This window comes from Periplaneta americana, chromosome 14, assembly GCF_040183065.1.
Source record: "Periplaneta americana isolate PAMFEO1 chromosome 14, P.americana_PAMFEO1_priV1, whole genome shotgun sequence".
NCBI classification, from domain to species: Eukaryota; Metazoa; Arthropoda; class Insecta; order Blattodea; family Blattidae; genus Periplaneta; species Periplaneta americana.
In genome coordinates, this window is record NC_091130.1 from 55957617 (window position 1) to 55971065 (window position 13449).

The window sequence follows — 13449 nt, forward strand, 5'->3', positions numbered from 1 at the left end:
CGAATTTATAAAAACTTTGTGCCTCATAAATTCAGTTTTGAAACCATCATTAGTTCAAAGACATACACGAAACAAAATTTATGAAACTCTTGCCCGACCAGTTTTATCTTACAGATACGAAACTTGGACCATAAGAACACCTGACTCCTCCTTAGGAATAACCGCTGCCGAGATGAAGTTCGTGACAGGCACTGCATGAGTTACAAAATGGTACCACAAAAAATGATGATAGTCTATCCTGAAATAACTCAAAATAGAACCGATGTTACAATATGTAAACAATCAAAGATGAAACTGGGAAAAAAATGTCAGAAGAATGGATAGAACACGCATCCCGAAACAAATCCTTCATTATGCTCCCCGTGGAAGAATATCCGTTGATCTCCAGGCTAAAAGTTGGGCTGATGTGAGACCGTAACAGACCACCTGGTCTAATGTGTGTTTTGGATGATGTGTACTACATTAAAAATCTCCAAGAAAATTACGTAGCAATCGAAAATCTAAGATTAAAATTTAAATAAACTGGGAGCTCTTATAGAAGTTTTAATTACATCGTCGGCTTAGAAACAAAACACATTAACGATAGACATATTTATATCTAATCGTGTTTCAACAGTATTTTCTCAGAAATAATTTAAATTTTAAAATATGTGTATAAAATAATTATAACAGTATTAAAACACTAATTGTTAAAAATCATGTTATGATAGACATTTTCTGGACCATCGCTGTCCTATCCTCAGTAGTCATGATGAAATCAGCTGGTGTTCGCTGATGTCTAGTGTTTTAATACTGTTGTAAGCTACAGACTAGAGATGAACAAAACTAACTGCCGCTCTCGCTCGCTGTGTTCGTTGCATTTGTCTTTCTAATCTCGTCTCGTCTCATCTCGTAATTCTTTTGCGCTTTGAGTCTCGCTCATCATTTCGAAGCATTTGGTCGACGCGGAAAGATTTCGTGACTTTGAGTAACATACATCATTGAAATAAATAACATTAGAGATGTTTAATTGATACAAAAAGACAAAAGAAATCAGATCAAAGTTATCAAAATGTTCTGGTTCTACTATTATATATTATCTATGGTTTTATATAAAAAAATCTGAAATAAATTTGAATTTCTAAGAAACATACAACATAACGTTAAATAAAACGTTTTGTTTTACTTGAGATTGTACGAGTATACTTGATCTCAAACATGCGAAAAAAAATCGTAGTCTTTTAATAAGAATCTAGTAATTAAATAAAGATTGCGGCACGGATGACTACACTGAAAGGTAGAGATAATGTTTCAAATAGGCTACTTGATTGTTTATACATATATAACAGCTGCCAAAACAGATAAAAGTTCAGTCTGGTATAAACAACTGTGGCGATTCAAGGCTGCTGGACGTTCGAGAGTTCACCACTCCAGAAGTCCCGATGTCTTGGAACGTTTGCTTTGGAAGCAGTCAACGACAGTCAATAGTGTCGTGCGGGTTTTCGGCTTTGCGGGCGCTGTTATTCTTGCATTCTCGCTTGTTCATCTCTACTACAGACGTCAGCGAACACTAGCTGATTTCATCATAACTACCGAGGATAGGACAGCAATGGTTCAGATACATGTCTAGTCATAATATGATTTTTAACAATAAGTGTTTTAATAATGTTATGATTATTTTATACATATATTTTAAATTTGAAATTAAAACTCGTTAATTCAAAAATATTACCTCTGAGAAAAAGTCGTTTTGAAAGATCTTGACAAAACTGAATGCTCAAAATAGTATTTTTAGTAAGTTGTTTCTCTTTATGTATATTAAATTTTCCATTTATGTTTATAGACATACATTATGTACATTATATACGCCTTTTTCTCAGATATAATATTTTTCACTTAATGTGTTCTGCTTGTAAACCGACGACATAAAAAAGAATAAATTATATTTTAAATTAAGCGATCGACTTCAAATGAATTAATTATCTGAATTCATATAGTTTGGAATAAAAAATCTCTCCTTTCCGTGAACAATAGTGTCACAACTGTTCTGTCTGTCGTGTCCATCAAAATATCTCTTATGCCACAAATTATAGAATATTGTGGTTTATTCTGTAGACATTGCAGAAGTACGCCTTAATATTTTCAGTAAGGGATAGTGCTGGTGCTCCATTTAATTTTTGTTGCAAATGTACGTCTATTTGGAGGGCGTGATGTAATGTTTTCGTTGACAATTTGAGAAGTTTAATATTTGTCGATAGACCTTTAAAGTAGGCCTACTTACCTAAGAATAGAGTAGCATAAAAGTACCGCACTGAGAACGCAACTAAGCTGCCAACCATACTCCCATACTTCACCGTATTAAACAAAAGCTGAATATACTAACTCTGCAGTGCACTCTGTACACAGCTAACCTATTTCCTCTCAGCTGGTGACAAACATTGGGCTTTACCCCAGATAACATATATAACAGATTGCTTATCCCTATGTTAAAATCGGTAGCACTTTGAAGAGAACCGCCAGGATCGCCACCCATCCGCAGTAAACGAACACGAGATGGCAGTACAGTCGCTAATGCAATTCAAATGGGAGTTATGACGTGACTTCTTACGTAACAACTAGATGGCAGCATAGTAAACCTGATAAAAGTTGTTACCGCCAAAGCCTATAAAGCAGAGCAATCTGTGTATTATGAGCTAGGGCTCTACTCATTACTCATGATCCGACATTGCGCTCGAGTATGGACTCTAATGCCGCTTTTGCCGATTACCTGTAAGGCCAATGTCAGATAATCTCATGGTGGATAATCATCTCGCCAAATATAATTTCATTATCACTAAACCTACCGATGCTAGGTAGTTGCATAATCGATACAGGGCGTTAAATAACGTGCATCTGTTTACATCACATTATTCTTTCGTTGAACAGACTTCAACTGGTCTTACTTCAGACTGTGCTTGATTTATTACTGTGAACGTTGTTAAGTTAGCATTCCCGCCTTCTATTCGAGACGTCCGAGTTCGATCCCAAGTGATTTCCGAAGTCCGTCTAGGCGAATGCTGGAATAATTCCAGTTTAAAGGGCCGAGAATTCCATTTATTCCCGATTCTAATTAACTTTTCACTGTCACTTCCCATGTATCATCCTACTACCTTCTGCGATATGCCTGTCATCTTTCCGAGGAAAAGTCACGTCGGGCAAAACTTTTGCTTTATGATCAGGGTAACGCCCAAACTCTGTGGTTATGATGACTATTACACTTTTACTATGACATACCACTTTTGACTAATAAAACGATACGAAACGTGTTTCAACCAATCAAGGCTGCTTATCTTACAATTTTTATTAGCTCCTTAGCATTTGTTTCTTTGTTTGACAACATTGTAATTTCAATATTTGTACCTTTTAAAATGATTTATGTTTATTTCATCATCCCTAATTACAACTCTTGTCATTTATCTTGTAAATATTGTTTAGGTTATATTACAGATTCTGCTGTATGAGGTTATGGATAGTGACTTATCAGAGATTCTTTAATATTATGTGGCCTATATTGATAATTGAAGTGGAATGCAACCGTTTAAATAGAAATAAAACAATCAACAAAACCTTCTTGACTAGTAATCGTCCAAAGAGTACAATGAAGATTGTTGAAGGTTACATCATAGACCCTACTGTGAGATTCGAATCGCATGAACATCAGCCAGAAGAAGTACACGAGGAAAAAAAGAATAAGCTTATATATGGACCTTCCACCAATTTTTATAAGAACAAATACCATCTGGAATGCATCGTCATTACGAGACTAAAGACCACACCACACCCCGGTTTCTAGTCGACTTCTGTAAATCTTTTGGCCTGCATAAAGATATTTTAAGAGATCTAACAATTGCAACACTCAAAGCTATTTTCAGACCTCAAACATGTGGACCATGATTTTAATTCACATCTTCTTGACGTTACTTCGTATATTATCATGTGTTTCAGTCTATTTCAAATTGTTATTTTTCACTCTAACAACAATGTCTCACTAAGCCTCAAGGCATTTACTCTATTTATTGTATCATGGTACTCTTTGTTAATGGCAACCTGTAGTGGTTACAGGAAGAAATAAATAAATGGCACAACTGGTAATAAGAGAAAAGCTCATCATAACACATTACTGCCATCTAGGAGAATATTTGTAATGAGAAGATGATACAATAATACATTTTCAAGACACTTTAATATTTGAGTAAGTCATTTAATATTTTATTGTATAAGAGTACTTTATTTCTTCTAATCTTTATATACTTTCTTCTAATCTTGTAATAGTCAATTAAATCCCACTTGCGTTTTGATTTTCTATAGATAAATCAAAACCTCTAGTGAGATTACAATTGACAAATCACTTCAATGTGAAGAAAAGCGGAAACAGAATGGAAAGTTTATATATGGTAATTACTTTCATAAAAGTGAATAACTGCTTCGTGTTCGCCGAAATTCGAGGCGCCAAGGTCATTTGGTAAACATAGGTAAAAAATTAAGGAAAATGTAATTTGTTTCTTTCCGCGACAAACGGTTATTAAAAGGAAACGTTGAGGGTTGGCTGAGATAACATTAATCATCTTATGGGTATGCACATTTCATTTGCTGTTGAATACTGTCGTGTTAAGGCTGTTAATCAATAGCTTTTGTCCGAGATCCGTTAATGCTTAATGCAAATAACCTAGCTCTGTAAACAAGGAAAATTAAGCAGATCAACTGAGTTTGCTCTACCCTTGTTGCGAAACAATAACCACCGCATTGTAAACAGTGATAAAGGATTGTACAGACGATTTACAATTGAGAACGCAGCACTAATTGCAAGTGATGTGCTTCAAATCTTGGATCACATACGGTGGGTTCTCATACAAATTTTGCTTCAAAACATTGTTAGTACTTGATTGTTCATCATTGATCAAAACGTTCCTGTGTAGGAAGAAAAGTAAATCTTTTTGCCGTCATTGCTTTGTTCGTGGTAAAACTTAGGAAGTGGATCAATATGGTATCATAATGTTGACATTTAAATGAAGCAATGACAAAATTCCAGTAGTGGAAACGGGAGTAACTTGCAAAAACGTGCTAACAAATAATGTCTTTATCTACACAAATTTTACTGGAGCTCTCCAGAATTTGGACACTGGTTTTCAGCTGTGAAATGATCTCGATGGCAATGGGGAAAAAGAAACTATTGCAATATCTACTGCAGCCGTGCTCAGTTTTGTAGTTACCCTTTCACCGAGTTTACGATAATCTCAGATCACATATAGATTACTCGTTCCTATGTTAAAATAATTGGTTTCACTTTGAAGAGAACAACCGCCAGGATCGCCACGAACACGAGATGGCAGTACACTCGCTAATGCAATTCAAATGGGAGTTATGACGTGACTCCTTATGTAACAACTATAGTAGATGGCAGCATAGTAAACTGACAAAATTTGTTACCGTCAAAACCTATAACGCCGAGCAATATGGGTATATAATTATGATCTAGGCGATAACTCGACAAGCATGGTGACGTATTATGACGTATGACCATCTAGCTGCATTTGTATTTAACCAGTGATGGCTGGTGCAAACCAAAGATATCGGTTCAAGTCTTGAAAACAACGCTCCCGCGGGGTGATTGACATGTTTGCTATACTTAATGCTGTGTGCCCAGTAGCGTCACGTAGGTGGACAGGTAAAGTATAACAGTGGAAACGCAAAATTTTGACGAAGTAAATCATTCTTAATATAGGCCTATGTCACATCACCCCATCGACGAATATCATGCATTATGTGTTTTTAAAGCAATGTAAAACTAGATATTAAAGGAAGAAACAAAGATATTTTTCCATACAGATTTTTAGCTTCCGCATCTCCCAAACAATCGCTTAGTTTTCTTGGATAATAGGTACTGTTTTTCCGTTTGTGAAACCTTTTTAGAAAGAGATATATTTATTATGTTCGATTAGATTTGCAGAGAGAATTTATCCGTTTACAAAATGACACTTTTGCCAAAAGTATATATACTAATTTTGGTCTTTTTTATTTCCTTTCTGAGATAAAAATTGTTTTATATGAAATATTTCATAGCGTGTTTTGGGAAAGCCATTGATTTAATTCTCGATATTCTTAGTAAATTTAAGAGAGCAATTTATTATGTTGATAAATGATTGAACAAATTTTAGTTTTGTCGTGTAAATATGCAGACATTTGATCAGAACAAATGTAAAATTTTTAAAATTACTTTTCAGAACGAAAAATTACACTTGTTCGAATCAAATTTCTGTACATTTAAAGGACGAAACTAAAATTCTTGCAATCATTTATTATCACAATACACTGCTTTCTTAAATTGACTGAGCATATGGGGAATAAAATCAATGGCTTTTCCAAAACACGTTTTGAAATATTTCATTAAAAAAATTATCTTTAAAATGAAGCAAAAACTAACAAAATTGTATTAAACTTTGTTTGAAATACCTGCAAGAATAACCCCCTGAAATTAATGCCATTACTTACGGTTCAACCTGTATATATAATCTGGGCCATTACCAGGCTTCGGTATTGGGCACAGAAACGCATGAAGTTCAGAACGCACGGGCGATAGTGTTGTGTTGGTCGAGTGGACTGGGAGATGGAACGCGTAAACACAAAATATATTTCACTCTATACAGATGCAGTATATATAGTACATTCCTAGTGTAGACAATAAATGTCTACCATTAAAGTATTAACGTGTGTTGTAACCTTCAGTCAGGTGTCCCTACGCCAAAGCCTGTTACACATACCGCAGCCAAGCAGCAATACACACAACGGTAATGCACATTACGAACCCACCTGTGCTGTTGCAGTCACCCCACACGGGTCATGACATCATTTATACTCCGTGTACTCTAAACCTCATACTGGCTACTTTGTGTCCCTAGGCCGAAGCCTGGTCATTACTAGACAGTGGATGCGGGATGACTTATCGGTGAATGTAAGTGTACATTTACTATGTCTTACATTTTTCTCATTCAGACCATAGGCTGAACAGGCTTTAAAGGTAAACAGACGACTTCAACATGCTACTGTATCTCCGTATAGTCAGAAGGAAAAGAAAGATAACGTACTGTAGTACTTACCATGCAAAGTTCAGTCCTTGTCATCATTGATGCAATTACCAGCGTTGCAGTAAACGACGATATATTCTCGTAAGTTGTCGAAGCTGAATCGTCTTCGCCTATCGCTTAAACCCGCACAACTGGATGATGATGATGATGATGATGATGATGATGATGATGATGATGATGATGATGATGTAGTAGATGGTTCCTCAGATTTCATTTCAACACATTTCCTGTGCGATGTACTTCTGGAATGTTTTTCTATAGCCTGAGTTGTTCTGGTTTTTATTTCAATTTTACATACATTACACACGATATTGTCTTCGTTAATACATAAAATGTCACTCTCATACTTCTTAATTGCATTTCTTATCTCTGAGCGAATTTTACGTTTTGCCATTATGAATGGATCAGCACAACATATTCAACGCGTACTAAATACTTGAGCAGGATAACACAACTGCACACATTGCGTTACAATGTTACTATGAATTGATCGGGGTTCATTCGTTTTGTACGCTGCTGTACTCGCCAGGTACACAAAAGATGGACAACGCGGCATGTGCCATATATTCTGATAAGAAACAACTTCACTTTTCCTTAAGTCATCCCGCATCCACTGTCTAGTCATTACCATCGGAACACAACTAGCACACTCCAATGACAGAGCGGCAAACTAAGTAACTTCTGTGAGGGTACACCTTGCATCAAAAGATTAAACCACCTGGCCGGTACCATTACGAAGACAATAAAAACGACATGTATATTATATGAATGAGATTATCGAACTGACGTCGATAATCGATTATCGAAAAGGACTGGCAGTGATAGAACATACGATGCCAACTAAAGAGTGGTAACGATACAAATTAATCCAGTATAATCATTCGATTTAATTTGGATTTTCTCTTGATACTGCAATGAAACTTGCCAGCACTGATATACTGGCTTTCTCTGTAATTAAATAGCCAAGGATTTGACGTATTGTGTCTGTTTTTGTTGTTGGCAGCATCCTGTACGCCGACATCGTGAACTTCACGCCGCTCTCGGAGCAGCTGAGCGCCTCGGACCTTGTCATGACGCTGAACGAGCTGTTCGGCAGGTTCGACCAGATTGCTCAGGTAGGCGCGTGCATCAATCACACGCTCCCATTGTTTGCCGTGCGAAGCCCAGATTACAACGCTCTTAGCTTCTTGTGCATTGTCTGTTCACATGTGTAGACACGTTGGATGGGTTTGCTATTTACTAGTTAAATGTAACATGTACACCATGGAGTATAGGGAAATATTTCCTATGACATTATCTCGAGGTGTGGTCATCTTTATGCCAAGTTTATTTCATTTTCAGAGAAACCAATCTAGATACTCATCTGTAGAAATTATTTATTTATTTACTTATTTATTTATTTATTTATTTATTTACTTATTTACTTACATATTTATTTATTTACTTATTTATTTATTTATTTATTTACTTATTTACCTATTTAATTGATTAATTTATTTATTCACTTACTTACTTATTTATTTATTTATTTATTTATTTATTTATTTATTTATTTATTTATCTATTTATTTATTTTATTTAATTATTTATTTATTTATTCGAATGACAGGTATATAGATAACTTATCTTTTACCTAAACACAACCTCAAGATTAAAACAATTAACTTAATACAACTTAAAATTAAACCTAATGAAGGAACTAAACAAAATCCTTAAAGAACTAAAAACTAATAACTAAACATAGGCATGAGGCTTCTCGCTTCCCAGTATCTGGCACATTGTCAGTGATTTTAGAGCTGGACAGCGTTAGAGATGGTCCCTATTCATCGCTTCTGGAAGGTCACAAAGGGAACAGGTTGGATGTTGAAATTATTAACATACAAATTTTGCGCTGTTATCTGTTTAGGAAACACTGTCACATTTACGACAGTAATGATATCGAGGTTTTGGTGTACTAATTTACAATATACTGGAGAAGAAGATGGGATAACATACGGAATTATTTGATAATAATTAGAGACAGGCACAATATGAAGAAAATTAAAAAAATATATATGAAACTTATTTTCACAGAATATGAAAATATGAAATAAATATTTCAGTGCTAAAATATCTTCGATTTCTAAACGATTTTTTTACTTGGTTATTTAACGACGCTGTATCAGCTAAGAGGTTATTTAGCGTCGATAGGATTGGTGATAGCAAAATGATATTTGACGAGATGAGGCTGAGATTCGCCATGGATTGCCTTACGGTTGGCGAAAACCTCGGAAAAAACTCACGAGGTAATCAGCCCAAGCTGGAATCGAACCCGCGCCCGAGGGAAACTCCGGATCGTCAGGTAAGCGCCTCAACCTATCAAGCTACGCCGGTGGCTCCTAAACGATTTGGAGCAGGTTTATATCATTATTTACAAATTTCTTACATACACTCTACTTAATACGCTACCAAATAAAATACAATAAATCTCCATAATTAAACAGATTTGAGATTATTAAGTTCTTAACATGAATGTAAAAAACTAGATACTGGCAATTCATTTTTTTACACTGGAGAGAGAGAGAGAGAGAGAGAGAGAGACAGAGACAGAGACAGAGACAGACAGAGAGAGAGAGAGTGAAAAACGTTCTTACATTGGCTGAACTCAAGTCTGGTTACAATACAACAAAACTTTCTATATTTTGTGGTACAGTGTTACACCTTCTGTGAGATGATATTAAATGTTTAAAACATAAATTTAAACGTATATAAGTAGATATGCCAACAATAAGCACTGGATTCGACTTAGCAAACGTGGAATAGAATCTCTTATTTTGTTTTGGTTCTCGAATTCATTAACACTACAAGTTAAGTGACAATTTGGAGATTTCACTTGATCTTAGGAATCCTGTATTGTTAGTGGAATAAGTGGCTAGGATTTTTCAAATGCTTCCTGGGAAACATACCTGTCTTTCCCTTATAATGTCTGGAAAGCCCGGTTCAGTGGTATTACAAAATATTAACGGAGGGGAAAAATATAAATAATATGATGTTTATGAAATATAAAATGTTCACCAAAACATTAGGAGACATGAAAAACATTTTGGCGTTACCGTACCGCTAGCAGGAATGGTTTAGAATATGAAATTTCATATTCTCTGCCTCTAGTTATAATGGAGGATTATGTGTGTGTCTAATACCTACCGACTTCACTTGCGTGATTTGGGTTCCGCATATTACGGACAGATGGCAGCACTGTGACCCATTTTCAATTTGTACACCACTTCGGCGGGCCACGCTGTACATGATGTGTATCTATGAAAAATTATGTCGTGTACTAGGGTGAGTGTATGTGCAAATTTAGTGTAGAGAATGGCTGAAGGTGAGGAAGGGAGAAGAGGAAACTCGGTGCCGGCACGTAGCCTACTCCTGTCGAATAGCACCAAGGGGGCCGCCAGGCTTAACGTCTTCATCCAACGGACGAAACACTATCAACAGTGAGATATGCCTTGTCTTCATGTGCACTGCGGAGAGATTTGGGATTTAACGGAGACACCGCCACCTCTCCTAATGTCGAGGTAGAAATTTTGCACGAAAATCTCTAACCCCGCCTCGAATCGAACCCGGGCTGGCTAGTCTAAAGGCAGAAGCGCTACCACAGAGCTAACTCGGCAAACTTTATGGAAGGATTATAACATTTAGAAAGAAGCGAGTTGTGTCCCATTGTAATAGGTAGGTACTATCACGATCAGTCTGTAATTTTTTTTTACAATAACAGCGAATTTATTATATCCGTGTAACCCGCCATGTAGCACAGAATCTCTCTCAACAATTTGAAGTATTGCAATATTTTAAATAATTGATTCTGCTGTCGTAATAATAATAATAATAATAATAATAATAATAATAATAATAATAATAATATCTCTTTATTTATTCTGGCGAAGTTAGGGCCATCAGGCCTTCTCTTCCACTCAGCCAGAAACAAAAGAAGCTGATACAATTTTACAGACTAATATTTAAAGAACACTAATAAAAGTGTATATAGTTATACAAGCACAAGTCGAGTAAAATAATGCGAACATACTAAATAATAATTACAAAATAATATAAGGCTAGAAGTTACACTCAATGAATATGCAAGCGGTAAGTGAGCCAATATTACAAATTACAAGAATAACAAATCCAAATATAAATTATAACTATACAACACTGAGGAAAATTACATATATACACATATACACACAAATGAGAATTAAACCTGAATACTGGTCACGTGTTTAAACAATTAACTTTTAAATTGCAATATAGTTCGACAGTTCCGGAGGGAGCTGGGTAGGGAGTTCCAGAAACGAATTGCTGATCCTATGAAAGAGGAAGAATTGAGAGCTGTTTTATGGCAAGGTATAGATAATAAAGGGTCATTTTTAGAACGAGTACCCAGGCTGTGATAAGAGGACAAGAAATTAAAACGCACCGAGAGATAGTTAGGCGAAGAAGTATTGATGATGCGATATAGGAAAATTAGTGAATGGATATATCTTCGGTCCTGTAATCTTACCCATTGGAGTCTATATTCGGCTGGAAAGACTTGTGGAACCACGGAAAACAGAAGTCAGGATCGAACCTGGAAGCTCCCGAATAACTTACATGACAGGCATAGTAAAGATTACATCAATACTGTGTTATCATATTATTATTATTATTATTATTATTATTATTATTATTATTATTATTATTATTATTATTATTACTTACTTACTTACTTACTTACAAATGCTTTTAAGGAACCCGAAGGTTCACTGCCGCCCTCACATAAGCCCGCCATCGATCCCTATCCTGTGCAAGATTAATCCAGTCTCTATCATCATACCCCACTTCCCTCAAATCCATTTTAATATTATCCTCCCATCTACGTCTCGGCCTCCCTAAAGGTCTTTTTCCCTCCGGCCTCCCAACTAACACTCTATATGCATTTCTGGATTCGCCCATACGTGCTACATGCCCTGCCCATCTCAAACGGCTGGATTTAATGTTCCTAATTATGTCAGGTGAAGAATACAATGCGTGCAGTTCTGTGTTGTGTAACTTTCTCCATTCTCCTGTAACTTCATCCCACTTAGCCCCAAATATTTTCCTAAGCACCTTATTCTCAAACACCCTTAACTCCTCTCTCAAAGTGAGAGTCCAAGTTTCACAACCATACAGAAGAACCGGTAATATAACTGTTTTATAAATTCTAACTTTCAGATTTTTGGACAGCAGACTGGATGATAAGAGCTTCTCAACCGAATAATAACAAGCATTTCCTATATTTATTCTGCATTTAATTTCCTTCCGAGTGTCATTTATATTTGTTACTGTTGCTCCAAGATATTTGAATTTTTCCACCTCTTCGAAGGATAAATCTCCAATTTTTATATTTCCATTTCGTACAATATTCTGGTCACGAGACATAATCATATACTTGTCCCTTCGGGATTTACTTCCAAACCGATCGCTTTACTTGCTTCAAGTAAAATTTATGATTATTATTATTATTTATTATTATTATTATTATTATTATTATTAATTATGTAGTACCTAATAGTAGTAGCATTTTTAAACACAGGTATCGAGTGTTTTTTGAGTCAATAGCCTTGATCAGTGATAACCGATAAGTGATAACTATTTGCATGAAGAGTTGAAGTAAAAGAGAGTTAAAAGCTGGCGTGACTCCATAAGACACACGTCATCTATCTAGGAGTTTTATGACGACTGCCCTTTTATGTATTGTAAGCCATAGTCCTGCGTCTTGCGTGATGGGGTAACTGGAAGCAGTCATGAAAGCGCCAATGATATAATCGAGAGTAAAACTGAATGATGGCCATATTAGCGCCAATGTTTATAGGTAAAGCCGCTTTCTCAACGGTGGCAGCCATGTTTACTTTGATATTATACTCGTCACTTGCACGCAATATAACATAGGAGTTCTGCAGAGTTGTTCTAATTGTTTAGTAAGATTGGAACAAGGTACGGGAAAGTTTAGCGAAATACTTGTAGTGAATTGTTCATTGCTGTTCTCATATTTGTGAATAGTTTGTAAATACTTGAACACCTGGCCTCATATACAACATAATATTTACGTCTATCATGGAGGAATGGAATTTAATTTAAGGAGCCACCGGTGTAGCTCGGGAGGTAGCGCGTTTGCCTACTCATTAGAGACTGCGCTCGGGCGAGGTTTCGAATCTCACTTGGGCTGATTACCTGGTTGGGTTTTTTCCAAGGTTTTTTCCCGACAGTAAGGCGAATGCCAGGTAATTTTATGATGAATCTTCGGACTTGCAAATACAATCTTGCTCTCACCATTTCCATCGACACTAGATTT

General features: G+C 35.9%; 1 protein-coding gene across 4 annotated transcripts in view; it reads left to right on the forward strand.

Moving 5' to 3' along the window:
• Positions 1 to 13449, forward strand: part of Ac76E (adenylate cyclase type 2 Ac76E) — a 1046273-nt gene that overhangs the window by 742045 nt on the left and 290779 nt on the right. For all 4 annotated transcript variants that reach the window (XR_011335836.1, XM_069845293.1, XM_069845295.1 and 1 more), the window contains exon 9: positions 8104 to 8215. Coding sequence is in view for 3 of the 4 variants with exons in the window: in XM_069845293.1 (XP_069701394.1) it covers positions 8104 to 8215 (112 nt within the window). In the remaining variant the exon portion in view is untranslated. The remainder of the gene's footprint in view (positions 1 to 8103; positions 8216 to 13449) is intronic.